Source organism: Charadrius vociferus, unplaced genomic scaffold (assembly GCF_000708025.1).
Source record: "Charadrius vociferus isolate BGI_N301 unplaced genomic scaffold, ASM70802v2 scaffold12, whole genome shotgun sequence".
In the NCBI taxonomy this organism is placed as follows: domain Eukaryota; kingdom Metazoa; phylum Chordata; class Aves; order Charadriiformes; family Charadriidae; genus Charadrius; species Charadrius vociferus.
Window position 1 is genome coordinate 3029069 of NW_009647422.1, and position 18018 is coordinate 3047086.

Here is an 18018-nt window from a genome sequence, read left to right on the forward strand (position 1 = left end):
ATTTAATGTCCATCTATGCAAGAGTTCTAGTTTCAGGAGATGTGCTCTCTCTTTCTTGATGTAGTCAAAGCACTTCACTTACAGCTCAGACTACATGGGTGACTGTGCTAGAATGTCTTTGTCCCAAGGATTGAAGCAGCAGCAAAAACCAAGCCAGATTTTATTCCAGATAACACATAATCCAGAGACTCACTGACTATATTTCAAATGCAGGGATCAAAGCCCGTCTTAATTTACACCTCAGCAGTTCCACTTGGCATAATTTGTATTATAATAGCACAGGAAAGGACTGTTATTACTATCACAATCTCCTCCAAAGGAGAAAAAAGCACAGTTTTTATTTTTTATTTCGATTGTTGGAGCTGGGGATTTAAGAGAGTATAAATCCATTCATAAATTCATGCACGGCTAGCCAGGCAACAGAGCTACAGGGGACAGAAGGGGACTCCAACAGGTCAGTTAGTTGCTGCTTCTCCCCAAAGGCATCATCGTTGTTTCTAAAACACACCTTGTAGATATGGATCTAACCCGTTCACTTCTTACCATACAGCTTTTCCCCCAAAAAAGGACCTTAAAGCGCTTTACAATCAGCATTTGTGGGGTCATTGCTGCCATTGCTGAGGTGGAGCAACATGACCAAGCAAAGGATAGCGTCTCTAATGGCAGAGAAAACAGCCCAGCATACTACAGTTACTACAGTGCTACTAAATTCGGAGTGGGCACAAAGATTAGCAGTTTACCAGAACCTCTGCAAAGTTTTTAGTGGCCACTAGTTCTGTAGCCATTGCAGTCCATTTCCTCTGCACAAAATGCAGATAAATGTGAAGTCTTCAAATGGCGGGTTTGACTCTGAGAGGGGTAGATTTGTTGGCGGGATGGATTTAACAGCGAAAGGGACACGCACAGGACACACTCTTTAGAACCGGCGAGCACTGTGCACGTATCCTGCCCTCTGACTGTACACCTTGGAAAACGACTGCATGTCTGATGCACACTCACTGCACATCCCCCCCGCCATGTAGGCTGCTGCGCACCCACTGCATTCATCCTGGTGTTCACCGGGTGGGCAGACACTGCTCATGGGCTTCTTACTGAAGGCACATCTCGCTGCTTCCAGATGTATGTGCACTGCAGACGCAGTGTCCTGCACATGCAACTCTCTGTTGGCACAGGAGACCACGGAGATGCTGGGAGGGCTGGAGTCCCTCTGCTGGGAGGACAGGCTGGGAGAGTTGGGGGGGTTCAGCCTGGAGAAGAGAAGGCCAAAAAGGGGAGACCTCAGAGCCCCTTCCAGTGCCTGAAGGGGCTCCAGGAGAGCTGGGGAGGGATGCTGGATCAGGGAGGGGAGCCATGGGAAGAGGGGGAACAGTTTTGAACTGATAGAGGGGAAATTGAGATGAGATATTAGGAAGAACTTCTTGGCTGTGAGGGTGGTGATCCCCTGGGGCAGGTTGCCCCGAGAAACTGTGGCTGCCCCATCCCTGGAGGTGTTCAAGGCCAGGTTGGACGGGGCTTGGAGCAACCTGGGCTGGTGGGAGGTGTCCCTTCCCATGGCAGGGGGGAGGAAAGAGATGATCTTTAAGGTCTCTTGCAACCCAAACCATTGTGTGATTCTATGAAACTCCTCACGCGTGTACTGCACACACACTGCGCGCACACTGAGCTCCAGGTGTGCACATACTGAGCATGGACTGTGTATCGCATACCCACCTCCAGCTGCATGTGCACTGCACACCCACCATCCTCCAGATGTAGGCTCACTGCCCACACTGCCTGCTGCAGGCGCGCTCACTACCCATGCCCCACACTGGCAAAATGCACCCCTATTTCTTTGCAAGGTTTCCCAGTCAGAAATTGAGGAGTTTAAATGAGCAGAGGAACAGCATTGTCCTAACGTGAAGTCAGCAGCAGTGTACTGCAACCAACCCCATGGAGTAGGTATTAATCCATTTACCAGCCCCATGGAGTAGTTACTAATTCATTTACCAACCCCATGGGTGAACCATGAGTGCAGGACAGCAGTGACATTAGCACTGCTTCCCCATGGTGGCACAGTGCTCATGAGAGGAGCTGGGGCTCTTCTGAAGCAGAGGTGACCCTGCGTCTGTCCAACAGATGGGCTAAACTACTCCAATCCTTCTCTGTCTCCTCCTCCAGACGTTTGCACTGCACTAGAAACTACATCCACATGCACCTATTTGTCTCCTTCATGCTGAGAGCCGTGAGCATCTTCGTGAAGGACGCAGTCTTGTACTCTGGGTCAGCTTTGGAAGAGATGGAACGGATCTCAGAGGAAGACTTGAAATCCATTACTGAAGCACCTCCAGCGGACAAGTCACAGTTTGTGAGTATCACCAGAGCAGACGGTTCTCCAGGCATTGTGCCTCTGTACTCTCTGTTCAACACCTCGCCTATTTCAGAGGGATTTTCCACCCTACTGAGGGACACTAGCTCCCCCTTTTCCTCACCCTCCACAGCCTCTTCCCATCCCTTCCCACTCCCTCTCAATCCATTAGCCCAGAGGGACTGCCCAGGCCCAGAGCTAAGGAAGAACTGTTCCCCATGGCCATCAAAGGTTAAGTTGACTTTACCTTTGGTTGATGTAAGTTCCAAAGGTTCCCAACTACAACTACTATTTTCATCATTCCCCTGATGCCCCCTAAAGTGTATAGCTCTGGAAACTCCTCCCAGTGCAAGGCACATTAGTACTTGCATTTCACGGTGTGTACTTCTCCCACCACAATGTGCAACTGGCTGATTTTCCACTTGGAGCTCCTTTCTGTATGACTCATGGAGGCACCACTGTGCTGTAACATCTGTGCCTTCAAACTGACAGCCCAGGTGTAGCAAAAACATAGTTCAACGAAATCTTGAGAGGTTCTCAACCCTGACACGAGAGCCAAAGCAGAGGTAGCTTCCGAGGAGGAAGGTCCACAGTAGACATCTCACCTGACTGTAATTTGGAGGGAAACCATAGGTGGTTGCTCCTGTTGGGATTTATCGCTCCCATATCTGAGAAAAAAAAGACATTTTAGAAGGGACAATGGAGGGATTATGCCCTATCATAAGAAAGGGTAGGGTTCATCTGCAAAAAGCAGATGTCTACAAGGGAGTCACCTTCATTCAGCCTAGTCACCTCAGGTTCCATCTATGGTCAGCTGAGTCTGTATGGTCAACACAGCCAGTCGAGTCAAGGGTATGACATACCATATCATAAAATAAAAATTGAAGTGAGGGCAGGTAAACAGACTCCAGAAGTACGTATTTCTTCTTACTGTATAACAAGCCCAGATGGCAACATCTGCATTGTCCATGTGCTTGGGAGGGATGAAGCCCATCCTCAGTTTTCAAAATTGTCCCCACCTTCTGAAGCAGTCTGCTCTCCCTGTCATCAGCCTCATCACAGATTTCCCACAGTATGATAGCTCATCGTCCATGAATTGTTGGATGCTGCAGAGGCAGAGGAGGTAGATTTTAGTATCTACGATCAAGGGGTGCATTCAATGCAACACAAAAAATCTGAGCTACCTCAAACGTCCTAGTGGAGTGGCTCTCGCAATGTGGCAACAAACGTTCTGCCTCTGTATTCATTCGGCTTCTCAAGTCTTTCACAGCTTGTGCTACTACCAGGGACCTAGCCACCAACACCCCCGCATAAAATCAGCATATATGAAGTGTCCCACTGTGCGTCCAAATGCCCCCAAATGGAAATTTGTTATCATGTTTCCTTTCCATTTCAGAGATCCATTTCATTAGTTTGGTAAGTCTCCGGCTGGAGCACTCAGCACGCTTCAAAACACTCCTCTTTTTTTGCAAAGAACACAAAGTGTTTTACTGCATTGTCTTCTGATTCTCCTTGGGCTGGACTCATTATAAGGAATAATTGGGATAATATATTGCATTCTTTGAATATTAACGATTTAATAGCATTTTCCATTTTGCTGAATTGGAAGGCAAATGAGTGATGAAGGCGAAAATTCATGTGTTTCTTTTGTTTCTAAGTGAAGTGGGAGCTTTGCAATTATTGCCTGATGCTCCCTGTGTGGGGGTAGATGATGATTTTTTGAAAATATAAAAACTGTTATTAAACCTGGATGGGGATTTTTTTAATTAATCTTCCTTCTACGTTCACTTACTTTGTCTGTAAAAGAAAATGGGTGTAAAGATGTCCATATTTTACATATATACGTATATATACACATATATATGTATATAATATGTGCCTATTCATTTTGATTGGCTAAGGATTAGCGTAAGAGCTGTGCCAGAATAAAAGAAAAAAAAAATCACTTTTTATTTACAAGGTACATATTATTGACATCTTCTGCAAGTCTCTTGTATTCCCCTCAAAGTAAGGGGCAGCATGGAGATGTCCTGCTGCTGTGGGATGTGTTTGGGAGTCACAGGTTTCCTGTGAAATGGAACTACCCCGAGTCCCAGCATTTCCACATTCCACCTTGGCATTGTGGGTGAAATCCTCCAGCTTCTGTTTGCTCTTGGAGGAGCAGTCGCCAAAGCCTACAGCAGCCACTGAGGGTGTCTTCACACTCATTGAGGAAAGACAGGCAGCCCTGGAGGACCTTGTCTTGGACATCCATGACAGGATGGAGTGACTCACCCTCAGCATGGTGCCCATATCTCTCCACGAGCTGAGGGGAGAAATCATCATTCCAAGTGATGTGACTTGCAGCAGGTCACCCAGACCGAGGCGAGTTGGCCACAGCCCTTTGTCCTCTAACATGGACAAGAGATACAGGGAAAAGGAGAAACACAGCTGCCCTAGAAAGACTGTGAGCCCCTCATCACTTGGGTTGGGAAAGTATAGGATTAGGTCATTATCTTTCCACACATGCCCTGTCCTCCTCCCAAGTCACCAGGGGACACAATGTCAGGCTGAGGGGAAGCTTTCTTCTCAGTTGTTCGTCTCTTCTGTTCTTGCACTGATTTTTCTTGTAAAAGCCCTGCAACAGAATTTTCTGATTATTTTTTTTTCCTTCTTCTGTCTTGTTTTGTGGCCCATTATGGCAAATTATGGCTTTATGTTGAACAAGAATTTCAAACCACGCTCCTCACATAACCCTGCCTTTCTGTGGTCATTGCAGGTGGGCTGTAAAGTAGCGGTTACCTTCTTCCTCTACTTCCTGGCAACCAATTACTACTGGATTCTGGTGGAAGGGCTCTATCTCCACAGCCTCATCTTCATGGCATTTTTCTCAGAGAAGAAGTATCTTTGGGGATTCACATTATTTGGCTGGGGTAAGTCATGGCTGCTCTTTACGGCTGACTGGTAAGAAGCCTGTTGGAGATAGTCTTTGAAGCAGATAGTGCATACACATAGATATAGGAGAGGGGACAGACACAGGGTGAGCATCAGAGACACAGTGACTCTTGCAAGGACAGGTTAACTCTCTTGTGAAACCTTCATCATTTCTAAATTGTGGTACTTACACTGTGGCACTTCCAGGATCTCTGGAAGGATCAGCCCAGGCTTGGACAGACGGCACATCTCACCATCCTTCCAGGGCAGCAGATGTGTGCATGTGACAGCTGATTTAATACACCCTCTGAGTTATCCCCGTCTCTGCCAAGTGCCTCCTGCTGAGAAACAGGCGTTGGGCTGGAGAGGCAGAATGTTGCATGTGGCTGCGAGCGTCTGCTCCTTATGGCAGACCCAAGCTCTGATTTCCTACCTCAGATCTCAGTCACTTGAAAAAGCTCCTGAGGTTTCATGAGTGTTGGAGCACCAGTAGAAACCTGCAATGTGGGGGGAAAACTTTTTTTTTTTTTCTCCCCTTCTCTTTTAACTTGGGCATCTTTTCCTGGAGTAAAGAGAAAGGGATGGGATGTGGGTGCAGGGAAGGTGCTCGTTACTGGAAGATGTTGTGGGCACACACGTTTCAGATGAGAATGTGCTTTCTGTTCACTTCTGGCATTAGCTTTGGCTTGCGAGGAGTTATGAGGTGCTGGTAGGCTGAGGACAATAAAACAACTGCTCGCAGTTGTTTGAAGCATGCGGACTGTAAGGTAGAACAGGAAACGTATTAGATGATCCTCAAGGACATAAATAAGAATAATGGAGTGTAGGTCTACAATGGAGCTTACAGCAGTAAAAACCTGTTCAGAGGTGCCTATGGTTACCTCTGAACTGTATGGCCCAGGACCACTTCCCAGTTTCCAGGTCCAAAATGCACCTGACCACATCCTGACTGCATTTTAGGATGAGATTAATGTGTGCACCACACCATCCCCAATCCAGCACGTGGTTTCTTCTGGTGTCTCTAACAGTGGAGCTCTGAGCAAGCCAGATAGTGCAGATCTGAGTTTTTTGGAGGATTGTGGGGTTTTGTGTGCTTCATGAGAGCAGGCAAGGGATTCACGAGCCCAGGGCAGTCCACCCCGCAGGACTCTTTCCAGCCTTCCTCCTTCCCCACTATGATTATGGAGGAGAAAGGATCCCCAAGCTCCTTGCTAACCTCGTGTTCAGCTGGTGCTAGTGCTGCCACACGCTAAAGACAGGAGGTGTAAATATGAGTCCCAAAGTGGGCATCCATCTCTCAGACAAAGTCTAGTCCCAGCCAGCTGGCAGGTTTTGGGGAAAATAAATAAATACAGAGAGGGTTGTAAGGCACTGGAACAAGTTGCCCAGAGAGGTTGTTGAGGCCCCATCCCTGGAGGTGTTCAAGGCCAGGCTGCACGTGGCCTTGGGCAACCTGGTCTAGTGGGAGGTGTCCCTGCCCACGGCAGTGGGGTTGGAAATCAATGATCTTCAAAGTCCTTTCCAACCTAAACCATTCTATGATTCTATGATACTTTGGGGACAGGGCATTTCTCACCTCAGCTGCTGTGAGACAGAGAGGACTTTAGATGTCACTTCTTTTTTAAAATAAATGTACAAAAAACGAAACCCAAAACCCACCCTCTTCCAAACCTTCAAGCTACGTAAAAGTTGGTTCTCAGAAAATGGCATTAAACTGTTCAGAGCAGACTTAAAGAAACAATTCCCCAGAGCAAATTCTGGAAGAGGGGGAAGCAGCTGAAAAATAATGCCATATGTTTAACAAGAAAAACCAACTTGATGCTGTTCGTAAGGCAGCCAAAGGAAAACAGTCTAACAGGCATGGGTTCCTCTCATTAATTCTTCCAACCACTGCCAGAGTATAATCATTTTATCAGAGCAACCACAAAGCTGAAGTCACACCTGTCACAACACCAATCATCTACGCGCTTCTAAGAGTTTGAGGCTGCTCAATTTAAATTCCTCTGGAATGAGAACATAGGATCCCTCCAGTTGCATTTGTTTTTGCTTTGTTTTGATTAGCATGATAATGTACACACACACACCCGCACAGACGTATTGCTTTGATAGCTTTTGGGCACTGGAAAGGGCAACCCAATCCAAGACCCACTGGAGTCAGTGGAAAAACTCCAGTTCCCTGCAGCGGGCACTGGATCCTGCCCATACCACAGCAGTGAATGACAGGGAATCAGCGATAAATAATTATGACATTCCACGTAGGTACAGAAAAGACAAGTTTGTCCCAAAAGCTGGTATTTTTCTTTCTTTTTTTTTTTTTTCTTTCTTGCATAACAATAAACAGCAGTGGATTTATCCTGCCTGGAAATTTCCAAGGTGGGAATAGGGAGCAAAAATCACCCTACAACATCTCATTTCCAGACTACTGAGGAAACCAGAATGTATAGCTACTCTTTGATGTCAGACCCAAAGATTTCTGTCCAGTCTTTTCAATCCACATCCTCACTGGCACAAGGGAGCACAGCTCCGTGAAAATCCGCAGCGCCTTTCTCGCAAGGGAGACACTGATGACAGAAAGGAACTTGTTCCTTGCCAGCACCCAACAAAAATAAATAAATAATGACATTATGGGCAACAATAAATTCCCCAGCAGACTTCAGGTTCCCTGCAGCTGTTTTATGAAGGAAGTCTAAGAAGCATGACCAATAGCTAGAAAACCCAAGCTGATTCCACTGGCATTTTTCCTTCACATCACGTTAATTTTCCCTCCCCCCGGCTGGACTGCACTGGCTTTCAGCTATGGTGCAACTGAGGATTGTGGGGAGACCTGGAAAAGCCAAATAGATCGACGTGTTACTGTTAGAGGTGCTCAGGTCCAAAAACTCATGATGGTGAGCCCTGCGTGTTTATCTAAGCAGAAATCATCCTTGCCTGAAAGTATTCATACCTAACAGGATCAGAGGCATAAGACGGTATTATTAACCTCATTTAATATTGAGAAACTGTGACACGGAGGGACTGAAAAAAACACATGCATTGTTCCTCAGAGAGGTTTTCAAAGAGCAGGGGACCAAGACCAGATTTCTCCCGACCTAAGTAAGGTCTTTAGTCATAAGCTTTCTTCTAGCAATCTTCTTTGCAACCGCCTCTCTTACTCACCACTTTGACATATGCGTGAAAGCCCCTTTTCCAGCTGCTGGGAGACACAAGAAAAGGAGCTAAAGGAGAGAGTAGGGGGTTGGGGTGGCCACTAGACTTTGCCCAGTTTGAGGTTTGCACATTTTCCAGCTGATGGGGAGATACCTGACTTTATAGCACCTGCATTGTACACACTGTGTGTATGGACTGGAAATGCACAGCGCATACAATGTGGATTCTGTAGAAGTCACTCACAGCATCGCCACCCGGTGGGGTTCGTCCTGCGTCACACCGGTCATGCACGTGGGGTACATACGTGCGAGGGGGAGGACATGCATGCATCCATCTGTCCGAGCTCAAAGCCACCCAGGAGATCACAGGCTTTTTGGAGACTCATTTCCCTTTCTCTGGTGGGTTGGCCAGATGCATTTAATCACGTATGACTTTCCTGCTCACAGAGCTGCACCCTCTTGGGTGTCTTGCCATTTTGTGGGTGTCTTTGGAATGTCTAACTTTGAGGACCTCAGTCCTGATTCTCGGGTTAAGGTTTCTCCCATCAATGGGCGCTGTGAGTGCTTAGCAGGAGGGATTGTCAATCTGGGGGCACCACGGACCAGGGCTTTGAAGTGTAGGCGCCAAAAAGTCAGTCATCACCCTCTGAAAGTAAAAGAGCTGCTGGAGGCGAAGCTGAGCCTTCTGACTCTTCCCGTTGCAAGATGAGCTTAGCAGAGTGGGAGGAAAAGATTGAGCTCTAGAAATTACCTGATGGCCCAAACACTCCTTCTTACATTGATATAGAGAGAATTTAAAAATGAGAAGGAGGAAAGGGAGGAGGAGCATGCGTACCGCTTTCTGAAAATTTAAGAATATTTACGATTGTTCACGTTGCAAAAAGAGAACAATGTCAGACACGCAGAAAGGCAAATGTAACAATAAAACTGATGCCAGGAATTTGCTTTGTGTGTTTTGCAGAAGATGTCAGAGATCTTTTTCCTAAGCTTGCTTGAGCAGAGTGAGGCAGCAGTGCACAGGGTACAATAAATCCACACATAGGGATTTTTTTTAGGTCTAATTATTTTCTCTTGTATATTTTATTGTTGCTAGCAACCTTGAACACAGCACGGGATTAGTATGAATGGGAACAGTGTCTTCTCTGAAGTACAGGAAAGGCTAGGGAGGAACATGTACATGTCAAATGCTTCTAAACCTCTGCAGCGGTCCACCTTTCAAGCTTAGACCTTCACGATAGTGGGTGAACATCCACCGTCTTGCAGGCAGGCAGCAGATATCTGAACTTTGCAATGCAGCCAGGTTCTCGGTTGGTATAAACTGGAATATCACCAACGATATCCGCAAAATTAAACGCATTTTAATCTTTGATAGCTCAGCCAGTAGCCCGGAGCATGCACGTATTTTACATAGATAGGTGATTAACAGTGAGGAGGAAATAGGCGGCGCTTGTTAGAGTAAATCATCACCTTCACCAATGGGTTCCCAGTGCAATAGGTTAAGTATTTTCTTTCCAGTGCCAGCCGTCGCAGGGGATTGTAAAGCAGGGTGCATTCCTTATAAATGTATCTTTGTAGGCAGCGCTGCTGTGCTGGTCCTGAGTGAGGCTCTGTGTTTAATTATTTATGTTTTCTTATATTACCATGGCATTTAAAGGTTCCAACCAAGATAACGGCCCCGTTGTCCATGTGGGCATGAGACAGGCGTCCCTGCTCCACACCCCAGCTCAGGAAAGCGTCCGTGGTCAGGAAAGCCTTTAAGCACCCTAATGAGACTTAAGTGCATGCTGAAAGTTAAGCGTGTGCTTATGCACGCCGAGCCCCAATGAGCTTAGACTGTGAACAGCATATTTACAGTCATCGGTGATAAATGTCGCCTTTATTTATTTTTTAATATTTTTTTTTTCACCTGAAAGGGGCTATTCTTCTTGAATTTGTGGAAGCTACTGTGGATTTGATCCTGCCTTTTAAGGGAAGCCAGTAGGGGACTCAGTTGTACAAATAAAGCAGAACTGGACCCTAAAAAAATAAATAGAAGACTGCATTTGGATATTGGTGACTCTTTGACGTTTCACGGGGAAAAGATGATGGCCAGTGTAGCAGTGCTGAAATAAGGATGGTTCATTTGGGAGTGAACCTTTAGCTAGAATATTTTGTGAGCGTTACCCTAAATTCTAGTATTTATCTGCTTCATGCAGCAAGTCTCTCACACTTAACAGAGCTTCTAATCCATCCAGCCCTGTGCTGGGAGAAACGGCCTGAGCCTGACTCCAGACCCACCTTTCCTTAACGTCAGGAAGAGGGAGCAAATACCTTGGGAAAGGTGTGCTGCACGAAAGCCTTCTCTGCTTCAAGTTGAATGAGTTGGCCAGAGCAGATATCAGTCACCCAGGTCCAAGCGCTACGGGCTATGTATCTATCAAATGGTGGTAGAGGAAAGGCACAGGAACTTGGTGATTTTCCCTGCCAAGACCATGACCCATCTCACGCCCTGACTTGAGCATCTTCCAAGCACAAACCGGGAGGTTGCTTAAGCCTGGACCACTCCTGGGCAGCGACTTGGGAAAGCAAGATGCTCCGTTTCGGAAGCCAGCAGAGTTCGGTAGGCTGGCCATGTCCAGACCATGACATTTGTCTTCCAGAAAATGCTCCCTGCCACTGTATGGTTTACCATTTGGACTACAGAAGAGATGTGAGATCAAGATCAGGCTTTCCCAGTCTCAATTATGCTTGAATATTTCAAAACTATTTCTTCCGCCTTCCTCTAGCCCACTCCACCTGGGCTTATGGTAACCGAGACCTCTAGACCCCCTACTCACCCTGTTTGACCTGTGTTTTTTTTGCAGGACTCCCTGCTGTATTTGTTACAGCGTGGGCCAGCGTGAGAGCCACTCTAGCCGACACAGAGTAAGTCGCATCGGATTTTCTATTCTCCCTTTCACGTGTGGTGCTTTTGTGGGGCTTTTGGCAATGGTGACTTTGTGGGTGAACCGAAAGGAAAAAAAAAAAGGAACTAGGCAAAGTCAGAAGTGATTTATATTACAAAGTTAGCAAACTTGGGGGAGGGGGGGGAGGGGGGCAGTTGTGGTTGCAGAGAAGGGTAAAGTGGGTGCAACGTTCCTAGTTTTCCTTTCATTTTACAGAATTTGATAAACGTGAACACTTGTAGCTGTTATAGATGGGGCTAAAGAGGACTGCTCAGAGCTAGGCAGGGACAGGACAGGGATCTTTAAAATCCTGAGCGAATGGGAATGAAGTTGGGAGACAGCAGGTTCAGCACAGTCAAAGGAGACAGTTTGGAGCTGATGAGGTGGTGAAGCTGTAAATCCTCACTGCAGGAGGTTAGGATGCCAGCACGTCCTTAGGTTTAAAAAGCATTTCTACAAATTCATGGAAGATAAATTCCTCCAGAAGTATCAAATAGTCAGCAATGTTCTGGCTCAGGAAGCCGTCCTGAACTGCAGATTGTTGGAATAATATTCTAGAAAAATATCACTATCGGCTTGCCTGTCCCACGTTAAATATCAGCTTTGGCTACTGTCAGAAGCAAGGTACTGCATCAGTTGCTTCTTTGGTCCTTCACATGCACCCTCATAGCCTCATATTTTTACAGTATGCTGAATGAAGGATCCACAGTATCCAATCTTCAGACCCCCCAGACAATCCCATTTTCCCCCAGTAATGCACAGGCTTGACCACACAATGGGTTTCATCTGCCCACAATCCACCAGCAAAAGTGGGGCTTCCCCAGGCAACTATTCAAATGGCTTTGCCTGGGCGGGAACAGCTTTCATAGAATTATAGAACGGTTTGGGTTGAAAGGGATCTGAAGATCATCCAGTTCCACCCCCCTTGTCATGGGAAGGTACACCTCCCACCAGCCCAGGTTGCTCCAAGCCCCGTCCAACCTGGCCTTGAACACCTCCAGGGATGGGGCAGCCACAGCTTCTCGGGGCAACCTGGGCCACCATCTCACCACCCTCACAGTCAAGAGTTTCTTCCTCACATCTCATCTCAATCTCCCCTCTGTCAGTGTAAAACCGTTCCGCCTCATCCTATGGCTCCCTTCCCTGATCCAGAGTCCCTCCCCAGCTCTCCTGGAGCCCCTTTAGGCACTGGAAGGGGCTCTGAGGTCTCCCCTTTTTGGCCTTCTCCATGCTTAACCCCCCCACCTCCCCCAGCCTGTCCTCCCAGCAGAGGGGCTCCAGCCCTCCCAGCATCTCTGGGGCCTCCTCTGTATGGAATTTCAGCTCCAGGCTTGGAAGGACAGAGTAGTACAGCTACTGGAGTGTGACGCATCTGCATTGGCACAGGCTCACCCTCGTAGATCCTTACAGTCAGCACTGGTGGTTTCTCTGCCCCTGCCTCTCGCTTTCCTTGAATAGCTGCCTGGGCAGCATTTGGCCTGTGAAATGAAAACTGCAGCTGCCATGTGGGGGCTGTCTGGCTCAGATAAAGAAAAGCTTGTGGCACTCCTCTCTCCGTGGCTGGAGAGAATTCAAACAGAGTAATTAACACTGAGTGACCTTATTCAATGGCTGCTGGAAATGCCTGGGAGGAAATAGTGTTCAGCCCCTTCTTGGCAGACAGAGGACCTGTAGCCCAACATCCACGCCACCAACAGTTTGCCCTTCCAATCCTCATTTGGATAAGAGCTGAAGATGAAAAGGAGATAAAGACTTTTGTGGGGCATGGCTGGGTCTCACTGCGAGGGCAGGGCTGAAGGAAGCACAGGAACTGAAAGTGGAACCCCACAGTATTGACCCCATCACCATGTCTTCAGACAAACCCTGTGCAGGTTTATTCCAAGGGGGAATATCAGGCCATTTCAGCCTCTCCTGTTTTCATGAAAGCTGGATTACTCTTCGTGTTGTTTTTTTTCTGATAAGGAGGTGAAGAAGTGGAAAAGGGTAGGTTCCTGCCCAGAAGGGACAAGTCTTGGTGACAGTGGAAAGAGCTGTTCCACCATTTGGAGAGCATAACTTTAACGGCGTTTAATAGTGGGTTTGGTTTTGAATAGCATAACAGCAGGAGAAACCATGCTGACTGAAGGCAGGGTCCTTCCTCCACACCAGGCTTTGGAGGAACCCATCCTTCCAGGGTGGATTTATCCAAGGAGACACTTGAGTCTGTTGCTCTTTTTAACCAATGATTTCCTGACGGGATGTCAATCTCTTCTCAGGTGTTGGGACTTGAGTGCTGGCAATTTAAAATGGATTATTCAGGTGCCCATCCTGGCAGCTATCGTGGTGAGTACTGGCTGATTGCAAGGGGTGGGAGGCAGTGCCTTTGGTCCATGTGGGCTCAGTGGGAAGAGTTGAGTCAGGCTGCCCAACTCTAATCACCCTGTTAACACAGCTCCTGCCTAATTAGCATACAATGTCTGTGTATCAAGTCTCAGGGCCTTATATTTTGACCCACCTGTAAGTTCGATAGCTGCATACGGCAGAGGGGTTTATCAGCAACTTCAAGTTTTGCTTACAAGAGAAAAATGACACACTGGTAACACCCTAAAATCATTAATAAAACAAACATTCAAGCCGATATTTCCAACCCATGTGATACTGGAAAGCCCCAGGGATCATAACATGTTCTCACCAGGCACCTGCAGTGGGAAGAATTGGAATTTGGGTTCTGTAGCTGGACCAAATCTTTTCCCCAGGCATGCTTCAGTGTCATTAAATTGTTTCAGACTTGTCTTTGTGAACTGAAAAAAGCTTGAGATACCTCAAAGGTGGGCGTGAAAGTTAAACCTTCCCAGCTATGATCAGACATGATGTTAATCACTGATGGAGGATTATTTCAGCCCCCACCCAGGAGCCAGAGGGGACAGAAAGGATAGAAGTGACATCATCCAGACACAGGACTGAGCTCTCACAAGCTGCAGAGGTCATTATAAGATGTGATTATTTGCACAAGGGGAATTTGATGGGTAGTTACGTGTTTCCTTGAGCAGGGCTGTAATTAGCCAGAGAACCTGCTTTCACAGTTTTCATTAATTACCCTCTTTCCTCCCTCTGTCTTTCTCTATTGTTCTCCATAACTCCGTCTTCTGGTGGTTAGATGAGTGCTTGCAAAAGAGTTTGTCCACTCCCACACATCCTGGTCCCCCTTTACATTCATGCACGAGTAGCTGAGTGGAGTCAGTGAGAATCTCTTCATAGTCTTCGGAGGGTTTTGCATCAAGGTCTGTATACTTCCTTCTGACTCACAAATCAGGAGGCATTGGAAGATGATCAGCGTGGGTGAGAAGAAAATCAGACCATCTTCATATAAACAGCAGGAAAGTTTCTGAGGTGAATACGCTCATATGGGCAATTAGGTGAGCTGCTTTGGACTTGGGGGGCTTTTTTCTTCACCCTTTTGGTGGAAATTCTCCACCTGGCTCCAGCAATTAGTCCTGTACCTTGGAAGAAACGAGTCACCAAGCCCACATCGTGGTCATTGGAAATGAAATAGTAGGATGGAGAAGAAAGTTCAGATAGTTCAACTAGATGAATGCCAGCAACCCCATTGCATTTAATTTAAAGCCCAATTAGCAGAGGAGAAAGAGCTCAATTGAGGCTCACCCTTGTAAAAATAATGTTTCTCCATGAGGCTCTGCTGTGCTTGTACCCTGGCTATTTGCAAATGCAGCTATTTATCATGCAAAAATATTCTGTGGGTTGTTTCTGTTTAATTTCTGTGGGTTCATATTGTTCACTTGGCTGCTTTTTCAATTCCCGCACTGGCTGGTCATATGTTGCTGGACTAAGTTATGCATTCTCTGGATGTGCTTGCAGAGAATTTGGAGGTTGAGGGGCTTAAAATCCCTCCACTCTTCTGCTAGCTTTGATGTTATTCAGTTGTCTGGATTTCTTTTAAAACTTAGCACATGTTTCAGGAAGTTAGAGGAGTTTCCCTCCTGACTGTGATAAGGCTGGACATCTTCAGTTTAGCCGACAAATGCAGAACAAGATCCCACTTTTGAGCCTTTGAAGCTAGAAAAACTCATACGAGAAACAAAGCCTGCCTTTTTTTTTTTTTTTTTCCCTTTCGGATTGGTTTCCAATGAAAATTAATTATATGCCCCCAGGCTGTGTGCTTCTCTGCCTGTCGGTCTATCCATCCCTCCCTTATAACTTTTGTGCCAGTCAGTAAATTCCAACCAAATGTAACTAAAGGAATGGGGTTGCATGGATGTTAAATTCCCACAAACTTCATGAAAACAGTCAAATAGATATGGGAGAAAAATTCTACTAATGCCCTTTCAAGGGAAAGGGTGTAGTACGACCGTACCCCCTTTTTAACACAGAGGAGAGCTGTTCAAAATGAACTTGCACCTCGTTAAAGGAGAAGGAATCCAACCACAGAAGACAAAGCCATAGCAAACCAGGCCGTGTTCATTCAGCGGCTCAGGGAACTACTTGTTTTAACAGTGAGGATAATTAACCGTTGGAACGACTTACCAATGGTTGTGGTAGGATCTCCGTCATGGAAACACTGAAACCCAGATCTGCTATAGCTCAAACAAAAATGAATACAAGGAGGTCTTACGGACTGTGTTTTGCAGGAGATCAAACTAGAGGTTCACAATGGTCCCTTCTGGCATAAAACTATGAGACTGTGTGTGGTATGGTAATTTGTGTCCTTGAAATGTTGCTGTACTGGCATCTGAGAAGTCAAACAAGAGCTGAAAGCCTTCAGAGAAACCCATAGGCATCAGCATTAGCCCAGAAACAGGGATCTGCCCAGTGCAGCCAGATACACAATGGTTCTGCTTGTGGCCTTACCATGGTCCCAAGAATGGGTTTGTCTGGGGCAGCAGCAGGTGTAATCCCAGCCCCAGTGAAACCAATCTCTGAAGAGCTCCAAAAAGCCGAGAATCCCTCAAACATCTCCCCATTTTTCATCTCTGTTAAGTGTCAGCGTGGCCATGAGATGTTGCCGCTACCGTTTGCTGCATGGGTCTACACAGGCGTGTTCCTGTAGGACTAGATTAGCTTGGTTGATGCATTCATAGATGTGACTCCCTGCATAGGAAGTAGATATTGCTTCCTTACTGTCCTTATCTGGTCCATATTAAACACTCCTCCAGAGGGAGAGTTAGCGGTAGACATACACCAGAAGTTTTACAGTTATATTGCCCTTCTGCATTCTTGATCTGTCATCTCCAGGTAGGTCTACTCTGTATCTTCTTCATGGTGCAGTTCTTGCTTGCTCTTTTGCACATGGAAATATGGAAAGGCATCCTACTAATGCTTCTCATAGCCTTTATCTCTAGTGGGCTGCAAATATAACCTGATTACACTCTGCTCCCTGGACCCCAAACTAAGTTTGAGAGTTTTATGAGGCCATGAAAATGACTCTTTCACTGTATGGAGTTTTAAAAAGTGATGATATGAAAAATACTGAGAGTTGACTGTGGTCCATACCTCAAAATGCCTGGTATGCACTGCCTTATATATTGATATCATACCCAGTTATCCGGTGTCTGCTGGGCTGACTAGCTCAGGTGTAGGTGTTTCCATGTGAGATGCCCACACTTTGTCAGAGAAAGCCATTCCCTTCTCTCTCTCAACCATCCAGGTTAAACACAGCTGACTAGATCCCACCAAACACTGGGTCTTTCCTGTGGAGCTCACCCCTTCCACTGGACAAACTCTCCCAGGAGGAGCTTCGTACGCAGCACAATCATGTCACTGTGTGCCACAGCCCCGTGACTCATCTTGGTGAAACCATTGACTTAACAACACTATTGTGTCCTGGATCTTCTTTAACAGTTATTCTTTCTTTGTTGTTTTTTTTTTTTTCCCACCTCTTCCAGGTAAATTTTATTCTTTTTATCAACATTATCAGAGTCCTAGCAACGAAGCTACGAGAGACGAATGCAGGGAGGTGTGACTCAAGACAACAGTACAGGTGAGTCACACACCCTCTCCACTTTTTTGGGAGATGTCAAAGTCCCTTTTTCACCTCCTTGAGTACAGAGGGAGCTGAGGGTGACTAGTTCAGGGTGTCTACACTGTAGACACCTAAAATAAGGTGAAAAGAACACCATCTTCCAAGTCTGATAATGCAGAATGAATAAACGGCAGTTTAAACATCTTCTAAACTTTCCAAATCCAACCTGGGGGACCTGCCTCATAGGTTAAAGAGAGAAATTCAGTCTCTCCAGACAGCTTGGAAGTGACTGTGCTGGCCATGAACCAAGACTGCAAAAATAAAAGCACTGTTTATGCTGTTGAAGCCCCTAAAACTTGTACCAATTTATTTATTTCCCTCCTGTGCTTTGTAAAACTCGGACTATTTGTTCAATCTGCCCTTCAGCGGGTGTTTCAGTGCATTTGCTGAAATGAAAAAAAGATTCCTGACTCTTCGCTGGAAATCTGGCCCTTCCTTGTTTGTTTGGTTTTTCCTTTGTTCTGCCAGCTCTTCTCTCTTGATAATTTCGGATATTTGTAACATGGTCAAAACCGGACAGAAAAAGCAGATTGCTGAGACACCTCGGCTGCTTGAGAGCTCCTGAGGCTTCTCATAATCTTCTGAGTTGGACTGACCAGCATGACACACGCAGAGGGGGGAGAGCAGAAGGATTCGGGCTGCAAACCATGAGCTCATTGCTACCATCTCACTCTC

General features: G+C 46.4%; 1 protein-coding gene across 1 annotated transcript in view; it reads left to right on the forward strand.

Moving 5' to 3' along the window:
* PTH1R (parathyroid hormone 1 receptor) overlaps positions 1 to 18018 on the forward strand; it is a 126764-nt gene that overhangs the window by 104322 nt on the left and 4424 nt on the right. The window contains 5 exon segments of the mRNA XM_009880511.1: positions 2158 to 2344; positions 5103 to 5256; positions 11247 to 11307; positions 13583 to 13649; positions 17207 to 17301. Coding sequence (XP_009878813.1) covers positions 2158 to 2344; positions 5103 to 5256; positions 11247 to 11307; positions 13583 to 13649; positions 17207 to 17301 — 564 coding nt within the window.